This window comes from Dendrobates tinctorius, unplaced genomic scaffold (assembly GCF_039654945.1).
Source record: "Dendrobates tinctorius isolate UK_male_01 unplaced genomic scaffold, ASM3965494v1 ptg000449l, whole genome shotgun sequence".
NCBI classification, from domain to species: domain Eukaryota; kingdom Metazoa; phylum Chordata; class Amphibia; order Anura; family Dendrobatidae; genus Dendrobates; species Dendrobates tinctorius.
In genome coordinates this window covers 831458-852801 of record NW_027362111.1, presented here as the reverse complement: position 1 = coordinate 852801, position 21344 = coordinate 831458, and the positions used below count along the sequence as shown (strand labels likewise).

Below are 21344 nucleotides of genomic sequence, written 5' to 3'. Positions count from 1 at the left end.
TATATATTTTACATAGACCCACAGACTTGTACTGGGCCTTGTCATGTGTGTTGCCGGGAAAAACAGCGTAAATTTGCATCGCTGCATAGGTTATGATAAAAAAAAACATGATGCAACACGTACTGCAAATATGAACATGTGAAGGTGGCTCATTATGGTATTTCTAGTATGAGGGGGTGGAGGTAACATGTAAAAAGTGGATTCATTGTAGTATGGAGGAGTCTGGGAGGAGGCGGTGGTGTGTGCATGAGTATAGTAGGGGTCTGCGGGAGACGGTGGTGGCGTGCACGAGTATAATAGGATGGAGGAGTCTTTAGGTGGCGGTGGTGGCGCTCACGAGTATAGTAAGATGGAGGAGTCTGCGGGAGGCGTGGTGGCGCTCACGAGTATAGTAAGATGGAGGAGTCTGCGGGAGGCGTGGTGGCGCTCACGAGTATAGTAAGATGGAGGAGTCTGCGGGAGGCGTGGTGGCGCTCACGAGTATAGTAAGATGGAGGAGTCTGCGGGAGGCGTGGTGGCGCTCACGAGTATAGTAAGATGGAGCAGTCTGCGGGAGGCGTGGTGGCGCTCACGAGTATAGTAAGATGGAGGAGTCTGCGGGAGACGGTGGTGGCGTGCACGAGTATAGTAAGATGGAGGAGTCTGCGGGAGACGGTGGTGGCGCTCACGAGTATAGTAAGATGGAGTCTGCGGGAGGCGTGGTGGCGCTCACGAGGATAGTAAGATGGAGGAGTCTGCGGGAGACGGTGGTGGTGCTCACGAGTATAGTAAGATGGAGCAGTCTGCGGGAGGTGGTGGTGGCGTGCACGAGTATAGTAAGATGGAGCAGTCTGCGGGAGGTGGTGGTGCTCACGAGTATAGTAACATGGAGGAGTCTGCGGGAGGCGTGGTGGCGCTCACGAGTATAGTAAGATGGAGGAGACTGCAGGAGGCGTGGTGCTCACGAGTATAGTAAGATGGAGGATTCTGCGGGAGGCATGGTGGCGCTCACGAGTATAGTAAGATGGAGGAGTCTGCGGGAGACGGTGGTGGCGTGCACGAGTATAGTAAGATGGAGGAGTCTGCGGGAGGCGTGGTGGCGCTCACGAGGATAGTAAGATGGAGGAGTCTGCAGGAGGCGGTGGTGGCGTGCACGAGTATAGTAAGATGGAGGAGTCTGCGGGGGGCGTGGTGGCGCTCACGAGGATAGTAAGATGGAGGAGTCTGCAGGAGGCGGTGGTGGCGCTCACGAGTATAGTAAGATGGAGGAGTCTGCGGGGGGCGTGGTGGCGCTCACGAGGATAGTAAGATGGAGGAGTCTGCAGGAGGCGGTGGTGGCGTGCACGAGTATAGTAAGATGGAGGAGTCTGCGGGAGGCGTGGTGGCGCTCACGAGTATAGTAAGATGGAGGAGTCTGCAGGAGGCGTGGTGGCGCTCACGAGTATAGTAAGATGGAGGATTCTGCAGGAGGCATGGTGGCGCTCACGAGTATAGTAAGATGGAGGATTCTGCAGGAGGCATGGTGGCGCTCACGAGTATAGTAAGATGGAGGATTCTGCGGGAGGCATGGTGGCGCTCACGAGTATAGTAAGATGGAGGAGTCTGCGGGAGACGGTGGTGGCGTGCACGAGTATAGTAAGATGGAGGAGTCTGCGGGAGGCGTGGTGGCGCTCACGAGGATAGTAAGATGGAGGAGTCTGCAGGAGGCGGTGGTGGCGTGCACGAGTATAGTAAGATGGAGGAGTCTGCGGGGGGCGTGGTGGCGCTCACGAGGATAGTAAGATGGAGGAGTCTGCAGGAGGCGGTGGTGGCGCTCACGAGTATAGTAAGATGGAGGAGTCTGCGGGGGGCGTGGTGGCGCTCACGAGGATAGTAAGATGGAGGAGTCTGCAGGAGGCGGTGGTGGCGTGCACGAGTATAGTAAGATGGAGGAGTCTGCGGGAGGCGTGGTGGCGCTCACGAGTATAGTAAGATGGAGGAGTCTGCAGGAGGCGTGGTGGCGCTCACGAGTATAGTAAGATGGAGGATTCTGCAGGAGGCATGGTGGCGCTCACGAGTATAGTAAGATGGAGGATTCTGCAGGAGGCATGGTGGCGCTCACGAGTATAGTAAGATGGAGGATTCTGCGGGAGGCATGGTGGCGCTCACGAGTATAGTAACATGGAGGAGTCTGCGGGAGGCGTGGTGGCGCTCACGAGTATAGTAAGATGGAGGAGTCTGCGGGAGGTGGTGGCGCTCATGAGTATAGTAAGATGGAGGAGTCTGCGGGAGGCGTGGTGGCGCTCACGAGTATAGTAACATGGAGGAGTCTGCGGGAGGCATGGTGGTGCTCACGAGTATAGTAACATGGAGGAGTCTGCGGGAGGCATGGTGGTGCTCACGAGTATAGTAACATGGAGGAGTCTGCGGGAGGCGTGGTGCTCACGAGTATAGTAAGATGGAGGAGTCTGCGGGAGGTGGTGGCGCTCACGAGTATAGTAAGATGGAGGAGTCTGCGGGAGGCGTGGTGGCGCTCACGAGTATAGTAAGATGGAGGAGTCTGCAGGAGGCGGTGGTGGCGCTCACGAGTATAGTAAGATGGAGGAGTCTGCAGGAGGTGTGGTGGCGCTCACGAGTATAGTAAGATGGAGGAGTCTGCGGGAGGCGTGGTGGCGCTCACGAGTATAGTAAGATGGAGGAGTCTGCGGGAGGCGTGGTGGCGCTCACGAGTATAGTAAGATGGAGGAGTCTATGGGAGGCGTGGTGGTGCTCACGAGTATAGTAAGATGGAGGAGTCTGCGGGAGGTGGTGGCGCTCACGAGTATAGTAAGATGGAGGAGTCTGCGGGAGGCGTGGTGGCGCTCATGAGTATAGTAAGATGGAGGAGTCTGCGGGAGGCATGGTGGTGCTCACGAGTATAGTAACATGGAGGAGTCTGCGGGAGGCGTGGTGCTCACGAGTATAGTAAGATGGAGGAGTCTGCGGGAGGTGGTGGCGCTCACGAGTATAGTAAGATGGAGGAGTCTGCGGGAGGCGTGGTGGCGCTCACGAGTATAGTAAGATGGAGGAGTCTGCAGGAGGCGGTGGTGGCGCTCACGAGTATAGTAAGATGGAGGAGTCTGCAGGAGGTGTGGTGGCGCTCACGAGTATAGTAAGATGGAGGAGTCTGCGGGAGGCGTGGTGGCGCTCACGAGTATAGTAAGATGGAGGAGTCTGCGGGAGACGGTGGTGGCGTGCACGAGTATAGTAAGATGGAGGAGTCTGCGGGAGGTGGTGGCGCTCACGAGTATAGTAAGATGGAGCAGTCTGCGGGAGGCGTGGTGGCGCTCACGAGTATAGTAAGATGGAGGAGTCTGCGGGAGGCGTGGTGGCGCTCACGAGTATAGTAAGATGGAGGAGTCTGCGGGAGACGGTGGTGGCGTGCACGAGTATAGTAAGATGGAGGAGTCTGCGGGAGGCGTGGTGGCGCTCACAAGTATAGTAAGATGGAGGAGTCTGCGGGAGGCGTGGTGGCGCTCACGAGTATAGTAAGATGGAGGAGTCTGCGGGAGACGGTGGTGGCTCTCACGAGTATAGTAAGATGGAGCAGTCTGCGGGAGGCGTGGTGGCGCTCACGAGTATAGTAAGATGGAGGAGTCTGCGGGAGGCGTGGTGGCGCTCACGAGTATAGTAAGATGGAGGAGTCTGCGGGAGACGGTGGTGGCGTGCACGAGTATAGTAAGATGGAGGAGTCTGCGGGAGGCGTGGTGGCGGTCACGAGTATAGTAAGATGGAGGAGTCTGCAGGAGGCGTGGTGGCGCTCACGAGTATTGTGAGATGGAGGAGTCTGCGGGAGGCGTGGTGGCGTGCACGAGTATAGTAAGATGGAGGAGTCTGCGGGAGGCGTGGTGGCGCTCACGAGGATAGTAAGATGGAGGAGTCTGCAGGAGGCGGTGGTGGCGTGCACGAGTATAGTAAGATGGAGGAGTCTGCGGGAGGCGTGGTGGCGCTCACGAGTATAGTAAGATGGAGGAGTCTGCAGGAGGCGTGGTGGCGCTCACGAGTATAGTAAGATGGAGGAGTCTGCAGGAGGCGTGGTGGTGCTCACGAGTATAGTAAGATGGAGGAGTCTGCGGGAGGCATGGTGGTGCTCACGAGTATAGTAAGATGGAGGAGTCTGCGGGAGGTGGTGGCGCTCACGAGTATAGTAAGATGGAGGAGTCTGCGGGAGGCGTGGTGGCGCTCACGAGTATAGTAAGATGGAGGAGTCTGCAGGAGGCGGTGGTGGCGCTCACGAGTATAGTAAGATGGAGGAGTCTGCAGGAGGTGTGGTGGCGCTCACGAGTATAGTAAGATGGAGGAGTCTGCGGGAGGCGTGGTGGCGCTCACGAGTATAGTAAGATGGAGGAGTCTGCGGGAGACGGTGGTGGCGTGCACGAGTATAGTAAGATGGAGGAGTCTGCGGGAGGTGGTGGCGCTCACGAGTATAGTAAGATGGAGCAGTCTGCGGGAGGCGTGGTGGCGCTCACAAGTATAGTAAGATGGAGGAGTCTGCGGGAGGCGTGGTGGCGCTCACGAGTATAGTAAGATGGAGGAGTCTGCGGGAGGCGTGGTGGCGGTCACGAGTATTGTGAGATGGAGGAGTCTGCGGGAGGTGGTGGCGCTCACGAGTATAGTAAGATGGAGGAGTCTGCGGGAGGCGTGGTGGCGCTCACGAGTATAATAAGATGGAGGAGTCTGCGGGAGGCGTGGTGGCGCTCACGAGTATAGTAAGATGGAGGAGTCTGCGGGAGACGTGGTGGCGCTCACGAGTATAGTAAGATGGAGGAGTCTGCGGGAGACGGTGGTGGCGTGCACGAGTATAGTAAGATGGAGGAGTCTGCGGGAGGCGTGGTGGCGGTCACGAGTATAGTAAGATGGAGGAGTCTGCAGGAGGCGTGGTGGCGCTCACGAGTATAGTAAGATGGAGGAGTCTGCAGGAGGCGGTGGTGGCGCTCACGAGTATAGTAAGATGGAGGAGTCTGCGGGAGGCGTGGTGGCGGTCACGAGTATAGTAAGATGGAGGAGTCTGCAGGAGGCGTGGTGGCGCTCACGAGTATAATAAGATGGAGCAGTCTGCAGGAGGCGGTGGTGGCGCTCACGAGTATAGTAAGATGGAGGAGTCTGCGGGAGGCGTGGTGGCGCTCACGAGTATAGTAAGATGGAGGAGTCTGCGGGAGACGGTGGTGGCGGTCACGAGTATAGTAAGATGGAGGAGTCTGCGGGAGACGGTGGTGGCGTGCACGAGTATAGTAAGATGGAGGAGTCTGCGGGAGGCGTGGTGGCGGTCACGAGTATAGTAAGATGGAGGAGTCTGCAGGAGGCGTGGTGGCGCTCACGAGTATTGTGAGATGGAGGAGTCTGCGGGAGGCGTGGTGGCGCTCACGAGTATAGTAAGATGGAGCAGTCTGCGGGAGGCGGTCTACATGAGACTTTATACATGTTACCACAGTCTTTCGTAAACTCCTTCATTCTAATGAGGTGTACTTATATTTTATAGGAAGATGTGCAGAATTTGCTAAAAGTCCTACAGTTGTGCACTCGACAACTTCACCACATGTGTGGTCACTCCAAGGTAAGCATTGCCCACCTACTGACCTGCTTCCCAGTCCTTACATAAGAGCTTGCTGATGTCTCAGGCCTCGCAGCACAATATAAGATGACTCTTTCTGTTTAGATCCACCAGGACACCGTACTGACAACACACGTCCCACCATTGAAGAAGACCCTGGAGATGTTTGTGTACCGGGTGAAGGCCATGCTGGTCCTCAACAACTGCCAAGAGGCGTTCTGGCTTGGCAACTTAAAAAACAGAGACCTTCAGGTGAGAATTGGTTGGACTAGTTGCGCAGTGTGTCTGGCGTACTACGGAGCTACATAAGCTGCAGATTGCAGCACAATCATTAGCACTCCATACATTCTTCCACAAGGTCTGCTTACTTGGGACATGCAGCAACCATCTTATTCAGCATCACCGCGTGCAGGATTACAGGCAAAATGGAATAATGGACTCTTGTGCAATAATACCTCTAGACTGTGCTGTGGGACCTCAGACTGAGTAGACTCTAGGTGGTGGTGTCAATTAGGGTTAAGTAGTACCAATAGTCCTGAAGTCCTTGGTGTGAAGTTACATTTTGTGTCAGCTATTCAAGGACCATATACCTGATTCTAGGTCTAAACACAAGCAAAATACTGCAGGAGAAATGAGTGAAAATAGGGTCTTATCCGAGGTTAAAATAATCCTTCAATCAGTTTGCACTCACCTGATTGTTATGATACCAAGGCAGGTCAAACCGATGACCAAATCGTAGTATGATAGGGAAAAATTGTAGTTATCATCCGCGCTGCTATCCAAAGGAAGGTCCAGTCATGCAGATGGTGAAGAAATGGTGTTTTATTCTCTCAACGCATTTCGAAGTCTACAGGTCGTCTTCCTCAGGAGATGATACAGACATGATTCTAGGTCTAGCGCTTTGTTTGGGCCCGACCTCCTCCTCATGGAGTTCATGTTATTTCCGTCCTCTCCTCAGTGTGAGGAATTCACAGGATGTTGACTGACATACAGTGACTGTGCACCTTGTATGAGAGACGTACACATTTCTAGTGATGTTCTCTTTTAGGTCCTCTGGAAATAACAAACAGTTACTGTTAGCCACAGTGTTTTGGTGTTTTATGCTTTTGTACCCTTTGTGATTGTCACTGCATTCTGCAGTTTTTCCTCTGAAATAGAGACAAATGCTTCACAACCAAAATATTTTACTCGGCTTCTCCAGAACAGCTGAGAAAACCTACGTGTGTCCCGAGCTTTGGCAAGGTGATAAGAGTCTGAAAAATACTGGGGTGAAGTCGCAATGATGGTAACTTGGTTGGATGATGGATTAGCCGTTATGTGTCGGCATATCCGGTTATTTCCCCTGTGTTCGGGAACATCTTGTGACCTGTCCTCAGGTTGGGTGTCCTCATCTCTTTGCTGGCACCTTCAGTCGTCCTCGCTCTGGGTGCACACACGTCCGCTGTGTATCGGGTACACGCGTTCATGCAGCGCTTACACTTTACAGTATATGGACAAGTGAACAAATATCTTGTCAGCTCCCGTGTTTGCCGGTCCTGGGTTCAAATCCCACCAAGGACAACATCTGCAAGGAGTTTGTATGTTCTCCCCGTGTTTGCGTGGGTTTCTTGCGGTTACTCCAGTTTCCCCCCACATTTTAAAGACATACTGATAGGGAAGTTATGATGGGGAATTTATATTGTGAGCCCCATTGCGGACAGCGATGATGATGTGTGTAAAGCGCTGCGGAATAAGATGGCGCTATATAAGCAAAGTTGTGAGGTGTATTTACCCCCTGAGTCAATACTTTCTAGGACCACCTTTCGCTGTAGTCTTTTGGGGTCTGTTAGTGATAGGCGATTGTTATGAATGGGTCACCGAGGAGAATGGCAGGCCCAGGCTAAGCCACAGAAAACCAGAGAGGTTGGTAACTAAGCGGATTGCAGACCCCTGATCCTACCACACAACTAGCAGTAGCCGTGGAGCGTATCGACGATGATCCTAGACGCCTCGGCACAGCCGGAGAACTAAATAAGCCTAAAGCAAGAAAAGGGGAAATCTAAACTGCCCCAGAGCAGACCCCAAAGGAATAGACAGCCCCCAAACATATATTGTCGCTGATACAAGAGGAAAACACAAATGCAGGCAGGAAAATAGACTGAACAAATGATGGGGCCCACACTGACTAGACAGGTCAGGACAGGAAAGATACTGTTTGCAATCACACAAAAAACCCTGCAAAAAGTCAAACACGACTGATGCACAAAACTGCAGTAACATATGGGCGGTGATTCAGCACAGCCCCAGCCGGAGCTGGCTGACCCGCACAAAGCAGAGATAGACAAAACCAGATCAAATGCAAACAGAATAGCAAATGAACCGCTTAGCTGAACCATGCAGGGACAGAGCAGGAGACCTCAGGAGGCACAGGAAGAAAATCACCAGCAGGGATAGAGGGAGTCAGCTGTCTTAAATCCCAATCGGAAACCCCAGATCTCCAATCGTCATCCTCATTATCAGGTGGCAAACCTCTGTCAATCAGATCAGCTCCATTACCTTCAGTAACCACCAGAGGGAGCCCAGAAAGACAACTCTCAGTCTGACCAGCTCCACTATCTTCAGTAATCACCAGAGGGAAGCCAGAGAGAGAATTCACAACACCCAGAAAGAGAACTCGCAACCCCTCTGTCAATCTGACCAGCTCCACTACCTTCAGTAATAACCAGAGGGAGGCCAGAAAGCGAATTCACAACAGGCGATCCCAAACAGTAAAGTTCGGGGTCTGTACCGAACACGTACTGTTTGGGCACGGACCCCAAAAACTGACTTCTCCAGTAAGTTCATGTTACTGGTTGGGTTTGGCCCCCTGAACATGGGATCAACGGATGTTCGGGCCCCTAATTCATCTGAATGAGGTTCGGTTACTGTTTTGGTACCCGAACCACACTTTTTTTTTTTTTCTCTAATAACCCCCCAGGACAGCATACAGCCCCTCCCGCCTCCTTTCCCCAATGTTACTCTTGTCCCTATAGTGATGAAGAGGTCATCCTAGAGTGCTCTGTGTCAGCGGCAGACACTGGGAAAAGATACTAGCCAGACAACGGGATATTGATTGGGCTCTCCTCTCCTTGAGCTGTTCCTGACTCCCACGGACTCAGGACTTTCCCCTCCAGTCTGCGCCTTTGGGTAAAGTCTGGGGTGGTCTTCAGGCTGGAGACCTGTCTGAGTTCTCCAGCCCATCTTCACCCCCCTCTCCTTGACCGGACCAGAGAGGAGGAGACGGGGGAAGCATTCTTCTGGCCTCCCTCACTGGAGCTAGGGTGACACAGTCCAGACGACCAGAAGTGACGTCAGGTGCTGGGCGTCTTTCTGGGATTTGCTTTCCACAGTGTAATGCACTGACAAAAAGCACAAGAGGCACATGGATACCTCAACATCATACTGGGAGCAGGGAAAGGGATTAGTGGTGCCTCACCGGAATCCGGATGAACACAGGTGCCAGGAACAAGTGGCTGGATACCACTCATTAGCGATAGCAAAGAAAGGAAAAGAAGTTCCAGCACCAAGTGTCTCTTCATTAAAATCTTCAGTAATTAATTTCCATGTCAAGAACAAGACATCATGCGGGGACGCCGCCCCTAAACACCTGACGCGTTTCACACAAAGGTCTTAATCATAGGCATATGAACAACACATCCTTGTATACCTACTCCATTGAGTGAAACCATGTACACCTGTTGCTTGACATGACTGATTTACATTCATTACAAATTCAAATATGAGACAACCTACCAAAAATCATGACGCCTACATAGACTGTCACCTCCTTGTCAACACAAAATAAGTTTTTAAAAGACCGCTCTAATTTCTCAGTACAGCAATGTAAAGCAAGAAGGAGAGAAAGAGGAGCGGCAAAAAACCCACAACCGCACCACCCTCTATTAATAAAAATAGCTAATATCGCTGCAATAATTTATCCCTATAGGGGCTCTAGATCTGTGGAGCCCAGCGCTGTTCCAGTCCCTGTAAGTATACCCAGTGGGGACGGAAAGTATTCACACCCCTTTACATGCTTCACTCTTTTTTGAATTTATCAAATGGCTGCAACGACACAAAGGTTTATCTTTTCTCATTAATGTACACTCTACACCCCATCTTGACTGAAAAAAAAACAGAAATGTAGAAATGTTTGCAAATTTCTTAAAGAAAAATTGGTCACATGGTCATAAGTATTCAGACCCTTTGGCTCAGTATTGAGTAGGCGCACCCTTATTGAGCTAGTACAGCCATGAGTCTTGTTGGGAATGATGCCACAAGTTTTTCACCCCTGGGTTTGGGGATCCTCTGCCATTCTTCCTTGCAGATCCTCTCCAGTTCCGTCAGGTTGGATGGTGAACGTTGGTGGACAACCATTTTCAGGCCTCTCCAGAGATGCTCCATTGGGTCTAGGTCAGGGCTCTGTCTGGACCAGTCAAGAATGGTCACAGAGTTGTTCTGAGGCCACTCCTTTGTTATTTTAGCTGTGTGGCAGTAACAAATGCCATATGTCACAAGACCTGGAAGACCTTTGTATCATGGTGTGCACCAGAACAGCCAGATCCTCAAAAACCAAATGTCACCCAGATCCTGAACTTCCTGCAAGAAGGCCTTGAGAAGGGTCTCGGACCCAGTACGCTAAAAGTTCAGGTGGTGGCGTTGAATTCTTACTTAGACCAGAGCCTGGCCGAACATGGCTGGGTGAAAAGTTTTATGACGCCAGCCTCACACCTACACCCCAGACCGGTTAATTTAGTCCCCTCCTGGGACCTTAATATTGTCCTTAAGGGGTTGACACTTCCACTATTTGAGCCTCTGTCCTCAATAAGACTAGACAAACTATCCTGGAAAATGGTGTTCCTAGTGGCAATCACAACAGCCAGACGGGTGGGCGAACTACAGGCTGTCTCAATAAACGAGCCATACCTGAGGATACTGGAAGATGACTGGTGCTCTGTCTTGACCCTTCACTTCTACCTGAGGTAGTCTCAGACTTTCATAAATTTCAGGAGATAATTCTGCCAGAACCAAGGAACAAGAAGGAGGAAGAATTCCACTCTCTTGACGAAAGGAGAGTGGTCCTTCATTATCTCCAGGAGACAAGGGATTGGAGGAAAGACAAGAATTTATTTGTTCAACCTTGTGGTCAGAATAGGGAGAAGAAAGCTTTCAAGACTACGGTGGCCAACTGGATAAAAAGGGTGATTACCAATGCCTACCAGCTCCAGAATCTCGCGCCTCCACAGAAGCTCACAGCTCATTCGACCAGAGCGAAGGAAAGCCAGCCCCTCCACCGAACAGATTTGCAGACCTGCTACCTGGTCATCAGTCCACACCGTTTCCAAACATTTCAGGCTTGACTTGACATCCATTTAAGAATGTCTTTTGGGATTAAAATTCTCCAGGCTGTTGTCACTCCCCTAGGCATTAGGCTTTGGCATTCCGCTTGTGTGCTGCTGTAGGGGTTTTTTAGAGAAAATAGAATTAGACTTGCTGGTAATTTGGTTTCTAATAACCCGCCACAACTGCACGGATAACTTCCTCACCTTGCTTATTTTATTTGGATCCAGTAATAAGAAATATAATTTGAAGGATTCATACTATTGTGGTCCTTTATAATAACACTGAGGAAAGAAGGTGGGAGGGGATATTTGACCTCTTTCCTGTCCCTGTTGGCATCTCCTGTGTGCGGTCATGGTGGGTTATTAGAAACCAAATTACCGGTAACTGGTCGGTCAAAACCAGACCCGAACATCCAGGGGTTCGCCCATCACTAAGGTCTGTCTCTCCCACCTTTCGCTGCAGTCTTTGGTAGTCTGTCTCTCCAGCTTTGCACTTTTAGAGGTGACATTTTGACCCTTCTTCTTTGCACACTCTCTCTCTCGCTCAGTGAGATTGGATGGAAACCTCTGTGATCAGTAATTTTCGCGTCTTGTCGCAGATTCTCTGGGACTTGGGTCTGGACTGTGACTGGGCCATTAACACACATGAATATTCTCTGATCTAAACCCCCCATTGTAGTTCTGGCAGGATGGTGAGGGTCATTGTCGTGCTGGAAGATGAAAAAGTGCAATTCTGCAATTGTTTCTCAGGTTTTTTTTACAGCATTCATTTTATGGTAAAATGACTGGACAATATGTCACGGGTTTATCGCGACAGAGAGAAGCCAGAAGACAGCAGGGTCTGATTCCTCCTAATCATGCACTGATTAGAAGCACTTCACCTTCATATAAAACGGTGCAGGTTTCTTTTAGCTGTGTAGGGGTTAATCTGCTTTTGAGAGCTCCTGGAAGCTTTCCTGCATTGAGGCTCTCAGCTGTGCACTGTTAGCCACTCCCATCTCCTGTATAATCTGGGTCCTGGCTGGCACTCATTGTCAGAGTAGCTTATGCTGCATGTCTGGGAGGAATAGGTGTTGGTGGTTATATGAGAAGGTGTTTGGTGCATGTGACTGTTGCTAGGTTTTTGAGTGTGTGATAACTTCCTTCTCCTACTATGATTTATCCCCATCCTCCGCCATCCGCTGCATTCCTCTGTTTGTGTGATTATATTTGAATGTTTGGTATTTTCCTTTTATCCCTGTTCATATTACCATGTTAGTCTGGTTGGTGTATTACTGTACACTACTAGTCCCCTCTTCCCTAAATGGGGGAAGAGTACAGACTGAAGCCGGATTTAGAATAAAAGACAAGGTACGTGGCCCCGGCGTCTTCACCATCGGAAGTAATTTGGGGAACAAGAAGAGCTAGGGCGCCCCTAGCGTTAGAGACAGGGAAGGAGGCCCAGGAGAACCCGACAACAGTCATGACAATATCACCCTCCACATTAGTACAATTATGGTGATACCAAACATTCATGGTTTTGCTTTATTTAAAAAATCTGAAATTTGTTTCAAGTGAAATTTTTTTTATCACTGTTTTTCAATAGATGTAGTATTTTAATTTTTTGGGATCATCCAGGCGCTTGTCTTATACGCAGTATTACTGTATATAGCTAAGATCATGGTCTCCTATGAACGCCAACCATGGGCCGACTTTCACAGGAGCCCCATCATAGTAGGCACGGGGGTCTTCAGTAGACTCCTGGCTGTCACAGCAACCAATCTGTGTCAAAGGAGCGCAGATGGGCTGTCAGAACAGCGCGCCCCCCACAAGCACACTCTAAATGCCTCTGTCATCGCATTTAAGAGGTTAATAGCCAGATGGCAAATGGATACCTATGCGGACGTTAGAAGCAGCTGATGGCTGAATAACACAGCCATCATCTGCCCGCAGAGATGAGGACCCCACTTCTGAGCCTGCATTAAAGTCAGCGAGCCGTCATATGTTGGTAAGGGTTAAATACTTTTATGCTCCTGAAAGACAGACGTACCCTCAGTGACTTATTGAAGCCCTTTTTTTTATTTTGTCTTATGGTATTTGCTGATTTTCACATGGTTCAAGAATTTGGTGCAAAATCAAAAAAATTTTTTTTTAAGCACCAAAAGTTGCAAATCCTTAAAAATCCTTATCAATGTGACAGATTATTGCGACTTTTTATACTCCTCCATGAAAAAAGTCACGTTTGGTTAAGTGCAAAATGATGGAGACAAAAAAAAGAGGTCACTTAAAACATATAGAGCATAGATGCACATAATAATAAAGCCACTAAAAAAGAGAAAAACTAGAAAGCTGCATCCATCAGTCTTTGGAGTGTGGGAGGAAACCGGAGAACCCTGGGGGCAGCCCACGAAAAATTCAGGGAGATGATACAAACTCCCGTGAAATGTCCTCCTTTCTGCTTAGACTGGATCTCGCGCACTTATGCAGCGAGTCCCACCAGATTTTAGCTGTGTTCTCGTGTGACTCCTCCACTAATCGTTTATAATGGGCCATTCCTGATAATCTGAGGTCTCCCCACACGTGGCCTCTGGGTAGTAACGTTTCTGCTTCCATAGCTGGTAATTCATTATTCAGTCTGGCCGCTGTAAGTGAAGCTCTGAGCTGCGGCCATTTTCCTCCTCTTCTGTATCGGTATTTGCAGAGTTTCTTACTTGTTGGACAGACTGCGGAAATCTTCCAGATGTTCTCTCCTGGATGCGAGCCAGGCTCTGTCTGTCTGTGACAGTCTGGATCCATAACCTGTTTTATGTCACAAGTAAGAGCACTGCCGATTCTGGGAAAACGAGTGTTAACATTAACTTGTCCCACAATCATGATCTGCAGCCTCCTAATGGGTTGAGTAATGGCAGAGAATGGACCCATGCTAGGGCTAGACTGTGTGACCTAATGCAGCGCTGTCCTCAGGGGATCGTCCACTCACTATATACGCCTGAAGCTGTTGTATAAGCCACGAATCTAGATCTAGTGGTATCGTCACACTGGACATATTGAAACTGCTCGGGGATCTTTGAATCCGTATCGACGGGTGTATACAGACCCCAGATAAGAGGTCAAGGATGGATAGATCAGTGTCGTCAGGGGGTATACAGAGCCCAGATAAGAGGTCAGGGATGGATTGATCAGTGTCGTCAGGGGGTATACAGACCCCAGATAAGAGGTCAGGGATGGATAGATCAGTGTCGCCAGGGGGTATACAGAGCCCAGATAAGAGGTCAGGGATGGATTGATCAGTGTCGTCAGGGGTATACAGAGCCCAGATAAGAGCTAAGGGATGGATAGATCAGTGTTATGAATGGGTCACCGAGGAGGAAAAAAATAAACAACAAGCTAAGTCTCAGAAAACCAAAGAAGTTGGTAACTATGCAGATTGCAGATCCCTGAACTTAACCGCACAACTAGCAGCAGTCGTGGAGCGTACCTACGATGGTCCTAGACGCCTCGTCACAACAGGAGAGCTACATAAGCCTAAAGCAGGAAAAGAGGAAAACTAACTGCCCCAGAGCAGACCCCAAAGGAAAGACAGCCCCCCCACATGTATTGAAGGTGAAACAAGATGAAATTACAAAGGCAGGAAAATAGGCTGAGCAAACGATGGGGCCCGGCTAACTAAAAAGGACAGGAAAGGAAACACACTGTCTGCAATCTGCCAAAAAAAACCTACAAAAATATTGTCCAACACTTCTGATAGCAAAATTAACCCTGAAGTCACTAGACTTCTAAACCTATATCACCACTCTGTCCTCTTTTTGCTCTGTCTCAGAATATTTCAATCTAATAAGGAGCAAAAAGCAGATTGGCAAATACTGATTAATAGGAGTGGAAATTCAGCATAGCCCCAGCAGGGGCAAGCTGATTACACAAAAAACTGAATTGACCAACAAGCGCAAGTGTGAACATTAGCAAAAAAACAAACTTAACTTGAGAAGACTGGAAGAGAGCTGAAGTCCAGGACCTGAGAAGCAGACTGAATCACCAGCACCCGGATAGGGCGTCAGCTGTCTTATATCCAGTCTACTCCAGACATCCAATCGTTATCTTCCTCATCAGGTGGCAGATCACTACCACTTAAACCAACAGCACTACCTCCTGTCACCACCAGAGGGAGAACGGAAGGGGAACTCTCAACTGGTGGAGCAGGAAATGAGTTCATGACAGTACCCCACCCCCTTGAGGAGGGGTCACCGAACCCTCATTCATGCCACCAGGCCGATCAGGATGGGCCCGGTGAAAAGCACGAACCAATTTATTGGCATGAATATCAGAGGCAGAGACCCAAGAATTATCCTCCTGGCCATAACCCTTCCATTTGACCAAATACTGGAGTCTCCGTCTAACCAAACGAGAATCCAATATTTTCTCTACCTCATATTCCACATTGCCTTTACCCAATACAGGATCAGGAGGTGCTGCCACAGGAACCACTGACTCAACAAACCTCTTCAACAGTAACTTGTGAAATACGTTATGGATTTTGAACGTAACTGGAAGAGCCAATCGAAAAGAAACAGGATTAAGAATCTCCAAAATCTTATAAGGTCCAATAAATCTTGGCTTAAATTTTGGAGATGCAACCTTCATAGGAATATTCTTAGACGACAACCAAACCATATCACCCACTTTAAACCGGGGACCAATGGTCCTACGCCGGTTGGAAAAATGCTGGGCCTTTTCCTGAGAGAGTGACAACTTATCCACCACTTGGTCCCATATCTGCTGCATTCTCACAATCACAGTGTCCACACCTGGGCAGGACGAAGATTCCACTTGCCCTGAAGAGAATCGAGGATGAAACCCAAAATTACAGAAAAAGGTTTGACATCAGAGTGGCAGAACTAGCTCTATTGTTAAGAGCAAATTCGGCCAAGGGCAAAAATGAGACCCAATCATCTTGATCAGCAGATATAAAAAATCTTAAATAAGACTCCAGGGTCTGGTTTGTTCTCTGTCTGCCCATTGGTCTGGGGATGAAACGTGGAGGAGAAGGATAACTGAATTCCCAGATTGGAACGAAAGGCTTTCCAGAATCTGGAAACAAACTGGACCCCTCTATCGGACAAAATGTTCTCAGGAATCCCGTGTAACCGAACCACCTGTTGTAAAAACAAGGGCACCAACTCAGCGGAAGATGGCAACTTTGGGAGTGGTACAAGATGGACCATCTTCAAAAATCTATCACAAATCACCCAGATAAGTCATTCTCTGAGAAACAGGAAGATCAGAAATAAAATCCATTGAGATATGGGTCCATGGCCTCTTGGGCACCGACAGGGGCATCAGCAACCCAATAGAACGAGAACAGGATTTAGACCGAGAACAAGTCCCACAGGACTGTACAAAATTCCTGACATCACGAGATAAGGCAGGCCACCAAAACGACCGACTCACCAAATCTCTGGTACCAAAAATACCCGGATGACCAGCCAATGCGGAGCAATGGACTTCAGACATCACTCTTTCTCCACTGGTCAGGAACATACAATCTTCCCATAGGGCAACGCTCAGGTTTATCCTCCTGAAATTCCTCCAGGGCGCGTCTCAAATCGGGCGAAATGGCAGAAAGAACTACCCCCTCACCTAGGATAGTAGTAGGCTCGGTCACATTAAGAGAATCAGCAAAGAAACTCCTAGAAAGGGCGTCTGCCTTAACATTCTTAGTGCCCGGAAGAAAAGAGACCACAAAATTAAAAAGCGTGAAAAACAAGGCCCATCTAGCCAGTCTAGGATTCAAGCGTTTGGCCGACTCCAGATAAATCAGATTCTTGTGATCGGTGAGGACCACAAATTGATGTCTAGCTCCCTCCAGCCAATGTCTCCACTCCTCAAATGCCCATTTCATGGTCAACAATCCCCGATTCCCCACGTCATAGTTGCGTTCAGATGGGGAAAACTTTTGAGAAAAGAAGGCACAGGGATTCTTCTTAGAAGTCACAGGGTCTTTTGGGGACAACACAGCTCCTGCACCAATCTCAGAAGCGTCCACCTCCACTTCAAATGGAAGTGAGACATCAGGTTGCCGTAAAACTGGAGCTGAAGTAAATCTCCGCTTAAGCTCCTGAAATGCTGAGACGGCTTCAGGAGATCAATTCAGCACATCAGCTCCCTTCTTGGTCAGATCAGTCATTGGTTTGACAATACTAGAAAAATTACTTATAAATTTACGATAGAAATTAGAAAAACCCAAAAACTTCTGGAGAGCCTTCAAAGAAGTAGGCTGAACCCAATCATAAATGGCCTGTACCTTGGCCGGGTCCATTTCAATAGTCGATGGAGACCAGATAAATCCCAAAAATGAAATCCTCTGTACACCAAAGAGGCACTTCGATCCCTTAACAAACAGGGAATTCTCCCTCAAAATCCGGAACACAGTCCGGACATGTTCCACATGGGAATCCCAATCACTAGAAAAGACCAAAATATCATCCAGATAGATGCTCAAAAACTTATCCAAAAAGTCTCGGAAAATATAATTCATAAAGGACTGGAAGACAGAAGGGGCATTAGAGAGCCCAAAAGGCATCACCAGGTACTCAAAATGTCCCTCCGGAGTATTAAACGCCGTCTTCCATTCATCCCCGTGCTTGATGCGAATAAGATTATACGCCCCCCTGAGGTCAAGCTTAGTAAACCAGCAGGCACTCTTAACTCTGGAGAACAAATCAGACATCAGAGATAACGGGTACTGATATTTAACCGTCATCTTGTTAAGGGAACGATAATCAATACACAGTCTTAATGAACCATCTTTCTTGGCCACAAAAAAAACCAGCACCTAAAGGTGATGAGGATGGTCTAATATGACCCTTCTCCAACGACTCCTTAATATAGGATCGCATAGCATCATGTTCGGGTACTGATAAGTTGAAAAGTCGACCCTTGGGAAATTTACACCCAGGCATCAACTCAATTGCACAGTCATAACTCCTATGAGGAGGCAAAGACGCAGACTTACTCTCGCTAAATACATCAGAAAAATCGGCCAGATAATCAGGAATATCATGAGACTGAGGAGAGGTGGAGAAAACAGGAGCATCTCTAAGAACACACCGACAACCCCAACTCACCACAGACCCAGATTGCAAATCCAAAACTGGATTATGAGTTTGCAACCAGGGGAAACCCAGATCAATAGTATCATGCAAATTATGCAGCACCAAAAATTTACAATTTTCTTTGTGGTCTGGGGCAGCTCGCATTATCACCTGGGTCCAAAACTGAGGTTTATTCTCTGCCAAAGGAGTGGCATCAATACCCCTCAAAGGAATAGGCGTCTGCAGAGGCGTCATGGAAAAACCACAACGTTTAGCAAAGTCCAAATCCATCAGATTCAGAGCTGCTCCTGAATCCACAAAAGCCTTAGTGGAAAATGTGGACAAGGAGCAGATCAGAGTAATTGCCAAAAGGAACTTAGGTTGTACACTGCCCACAGCAAATGTGTGTGCAAAACGTTTCTCTCGTTAAGGGCAGACAGAAATAGTATGAGGCGTCTCCACAGAAAAAACACAGCTTATTACGCCTTCTAAACTCCTGACGTTGCGCCCTAGACAACACCCAATCACATTGCATAGGTTCAGACATTTGTTCAAAAGGTGGCAGCGCCTCCCGTGTAGTTTTACTTTCACGTAAACGCCGATCAACTTTAATGGCTAATGACATAGAATCATCCAGACCAGAGGGAACAGGAAATCCCACCATAACATCTTTTACGGTCTGTAACAAACCTTTCCGAAAGAGAGCCGCCAATGCACTATCATTCCATATAGTAAGGACCACCCACTTTTGGAATTTTTGACAGTACAACTCAGCAGGATCCTGACCCTGGTTTAATGCCAAGAGGGTTCTCTCAGCTTGATCAACAGCATTAGGTTCATCATACAACAACCCCAAGGCCTGAAAAAATGCATCCACATTAGTCAGAATAGGATTTTCAGGTGTCAGAGAAAAAGCCCAATCTTGGGGATCGCCATGCAGCAAGGAGATGATAATTTTAACCTGCTGCACAGAGCTCCCCGATGAGTTAGGCTTCAAAGCAAGAAATAATTTACAATTCTTAAAATTCAAAAATTTAGACCGATCCCCAGAAAACCCATCAGGAGTAGGAATCTTGGGTTCAGCAGCATGTGTGTCATGAACTCATTTTCTGCTCCACCAGTTGAGAGTTCCCCTTCCGTTCTCCCTCTGGTGGTGACAGGAGGTAGTGCTGTTGGTTTAAGTGGTAGTGATCTGCCACCTGATGAGGAAGATAACGATTGGATGTCTGGAGTAGACTGGATATAAGACAGCCGACGCCCTATCCGGGTGCTGGTGATTCAGTCTGCTTCTCAGGTCCCTCAAGTTTTGTTTTTTTGCTAATGTTCACACTTGCGCTTGTTTTTTTGGGCAGGTTGCAGACAGTGTCTTTCCTATTTTTCTGCCTTTGTTTGTAATTTCATCTTGTTTCACCGTCAATACATGTGGGGGGCTGTCTTTCCTTTGGGGTCTGCTCTGGGGAAGTTAGTTTTCCTCTTTTCCTGCTTTAGGCTTATGACTGATGATGATCTTCATGACAGATCAGTGTCCTCAGGGGGTATAGAGACCCCAGTTATGAGCTTGGGATCGTTAGACCCCGTCAATACTAATAAGAGCTGTGGGATTGATAATCTGTATACACATGGGGTTTAAAGGTAAGAATTTAGGGATCTGTAGATCGCTATACAGACCCCCAATATGAGCTCTGGATCTATAGATCTTTAGTATGTATACGCCTTGATGATACTGATATACAAATGTCCTACCAAGAACCAAACGAGTCAATCTACCTCCAAGAAGTTGCTAAAAAAAAATTAGAATTTTATTTCATCAACCTTTAATAAGCCTTAAAAGAAGCGATGCTATTGGCACTAGCCGATCGGGGAACGGTTTCCCATATATAAATCAATTCAGGGTAGCAGAATGAGCTAAAAAAAAAAATAAGGAGCGGACACAGAATGGAATATAATAGACCTAGTGAATACATTAGTGTAGTCATGAAGCCAAAAACACATGTACAGTTGTGTGTAAAAGTGTTCACCCCTTCATGATTTCCTCTTCTTTTGCATGTTTGTCACATGTAAATGTTTCAAATCACCAAACAAATGTAAATATCGGACAAAGATAACACAAGTAATCACAAAATGCAGGTTATAAATGAAGGGCTTTATTATTAAGGGAAAAAGAAATCCAAACCTCCAGGGCCCTGCGTGAACAGTGATTGTCCCCTAAACCTAATAACTGGTTGGGCTGCCCTTAGCAGCAACAACTGCAATCAAGCATTTGTGATAATTGGCAATGAATCTTTGCAGGATTTTGGCCGCTCATCTTTGCAGAATTGTTGTAATTCAGCCACATTGGAGGGTTTGTGAGCATGAGCCACCCTTTTTAAGGTCATTACAGCATCTCAAACGGATTAAGGTTAGGACTTTGACTAGGTGACTCCAAAGTGTTAATTCTGTTCTTAAGCCATTCAGAGGTGGACTTGCTGGTGTGATTTGGATTATTGTGCTGCTACATAACCCAAGTCGGCTTCAGCTTGAGGTCACGAACAGATGGCCGGACATTCGCCTTCAGCACTTTTTGGCAGACAGCAGAATTCATGGCTCCATTTACCACAGCAAGTCTATTTCTTTTCCCTTAATAATAAAGCTCTGCATTTGTAAACTGCACTGTGTGATTACTGTGTTATCTTTGTGTAATATTTACCTTTGTTTGGTGACTGGAAACATATAAAGTGCCAAACCTGCTAAGGAATAGGCCATCAGGAAGGGGGCAAACACTCCCCCAGCTGTGTCGGCGTGCACACATACCTCACTACTGGCAGCTGTGTGTCTGAATGCCTTCTAGAATCACAGAAGTTACAGTAATGTGCCTGTCCCACCAAACCGGTTCCTGTGGATACAATGATGCTGTGTGTTACTGGTACCCTGCGTATTCAGGTGCAGCCATAGAGCCAATAGATAAAAACAGGCAAACTCAGACCGGGTCTATAGTAGGCAATACCGGATTTCGCCCATGTGTGCACCCCAGTGCCCCCAACGCACGTTTTGATAAAACCCTTCTTTTGTGGGTAGACCCTAGATAAGGGCTCGGGAGCTACAGACCCCCTGTCAATACTGAGCTCAGATTCATCTAGGGGGGGTATACAGACCCCAGGAAACAGAGCTCATGTTACTGATGTCTCCTGAGACATGGGCCGGCGTGTGACATGGCTATCATTCTGCTCAAATTTCTTTATTTCAGGGGGACGAGATTTTATCACAGAAGTCTCAGGACAGTGATATGGAAGAGGATCCAGAGTCCCAGCTCCCGGCCGAAGAACCAGAGGAAGAAGAGGTGCGGTGTCAATTTACGGTACCTAGGAGGAAATGTGGAGGTGGTCGCAGTGTACG

General features: G+C 48.4%; 1 protein-coding gene across 4 annotated transcripts in view; it reads left to right on the top strand.

Moving 5' to 3' along the window:
• The window catches only part of FANCD2 (FA complementation group D2), a 204465-nt gene that overhangs the window by 182878 nt on the left and 243 nt on the right, over window positions 1–21344 (top strand). For 2 of the 4 annotated variants that reach the window (XM_073564320.1, XM_073564319.1), the window contains exons 40-42: window positions 5477–5551; window positions 5654–5800; window positions 21196–21288. In XM_073564320.1, coding sequence (XP_073420421.1) covers window positions 5477–5551; window positions 5654–5800; window positions 21196–21288 — 315 coding nt within the window. Of the gene's footprint in view, window positions 1–5476; window positions 5552–5653; window positions 5801–21195; window positions 21307–21344 lie in introns of all 4 variants that reach the window. The other 2 variants (XM_073564318.1, XM_073564317.1) reach the window with 1 other exon arrangement.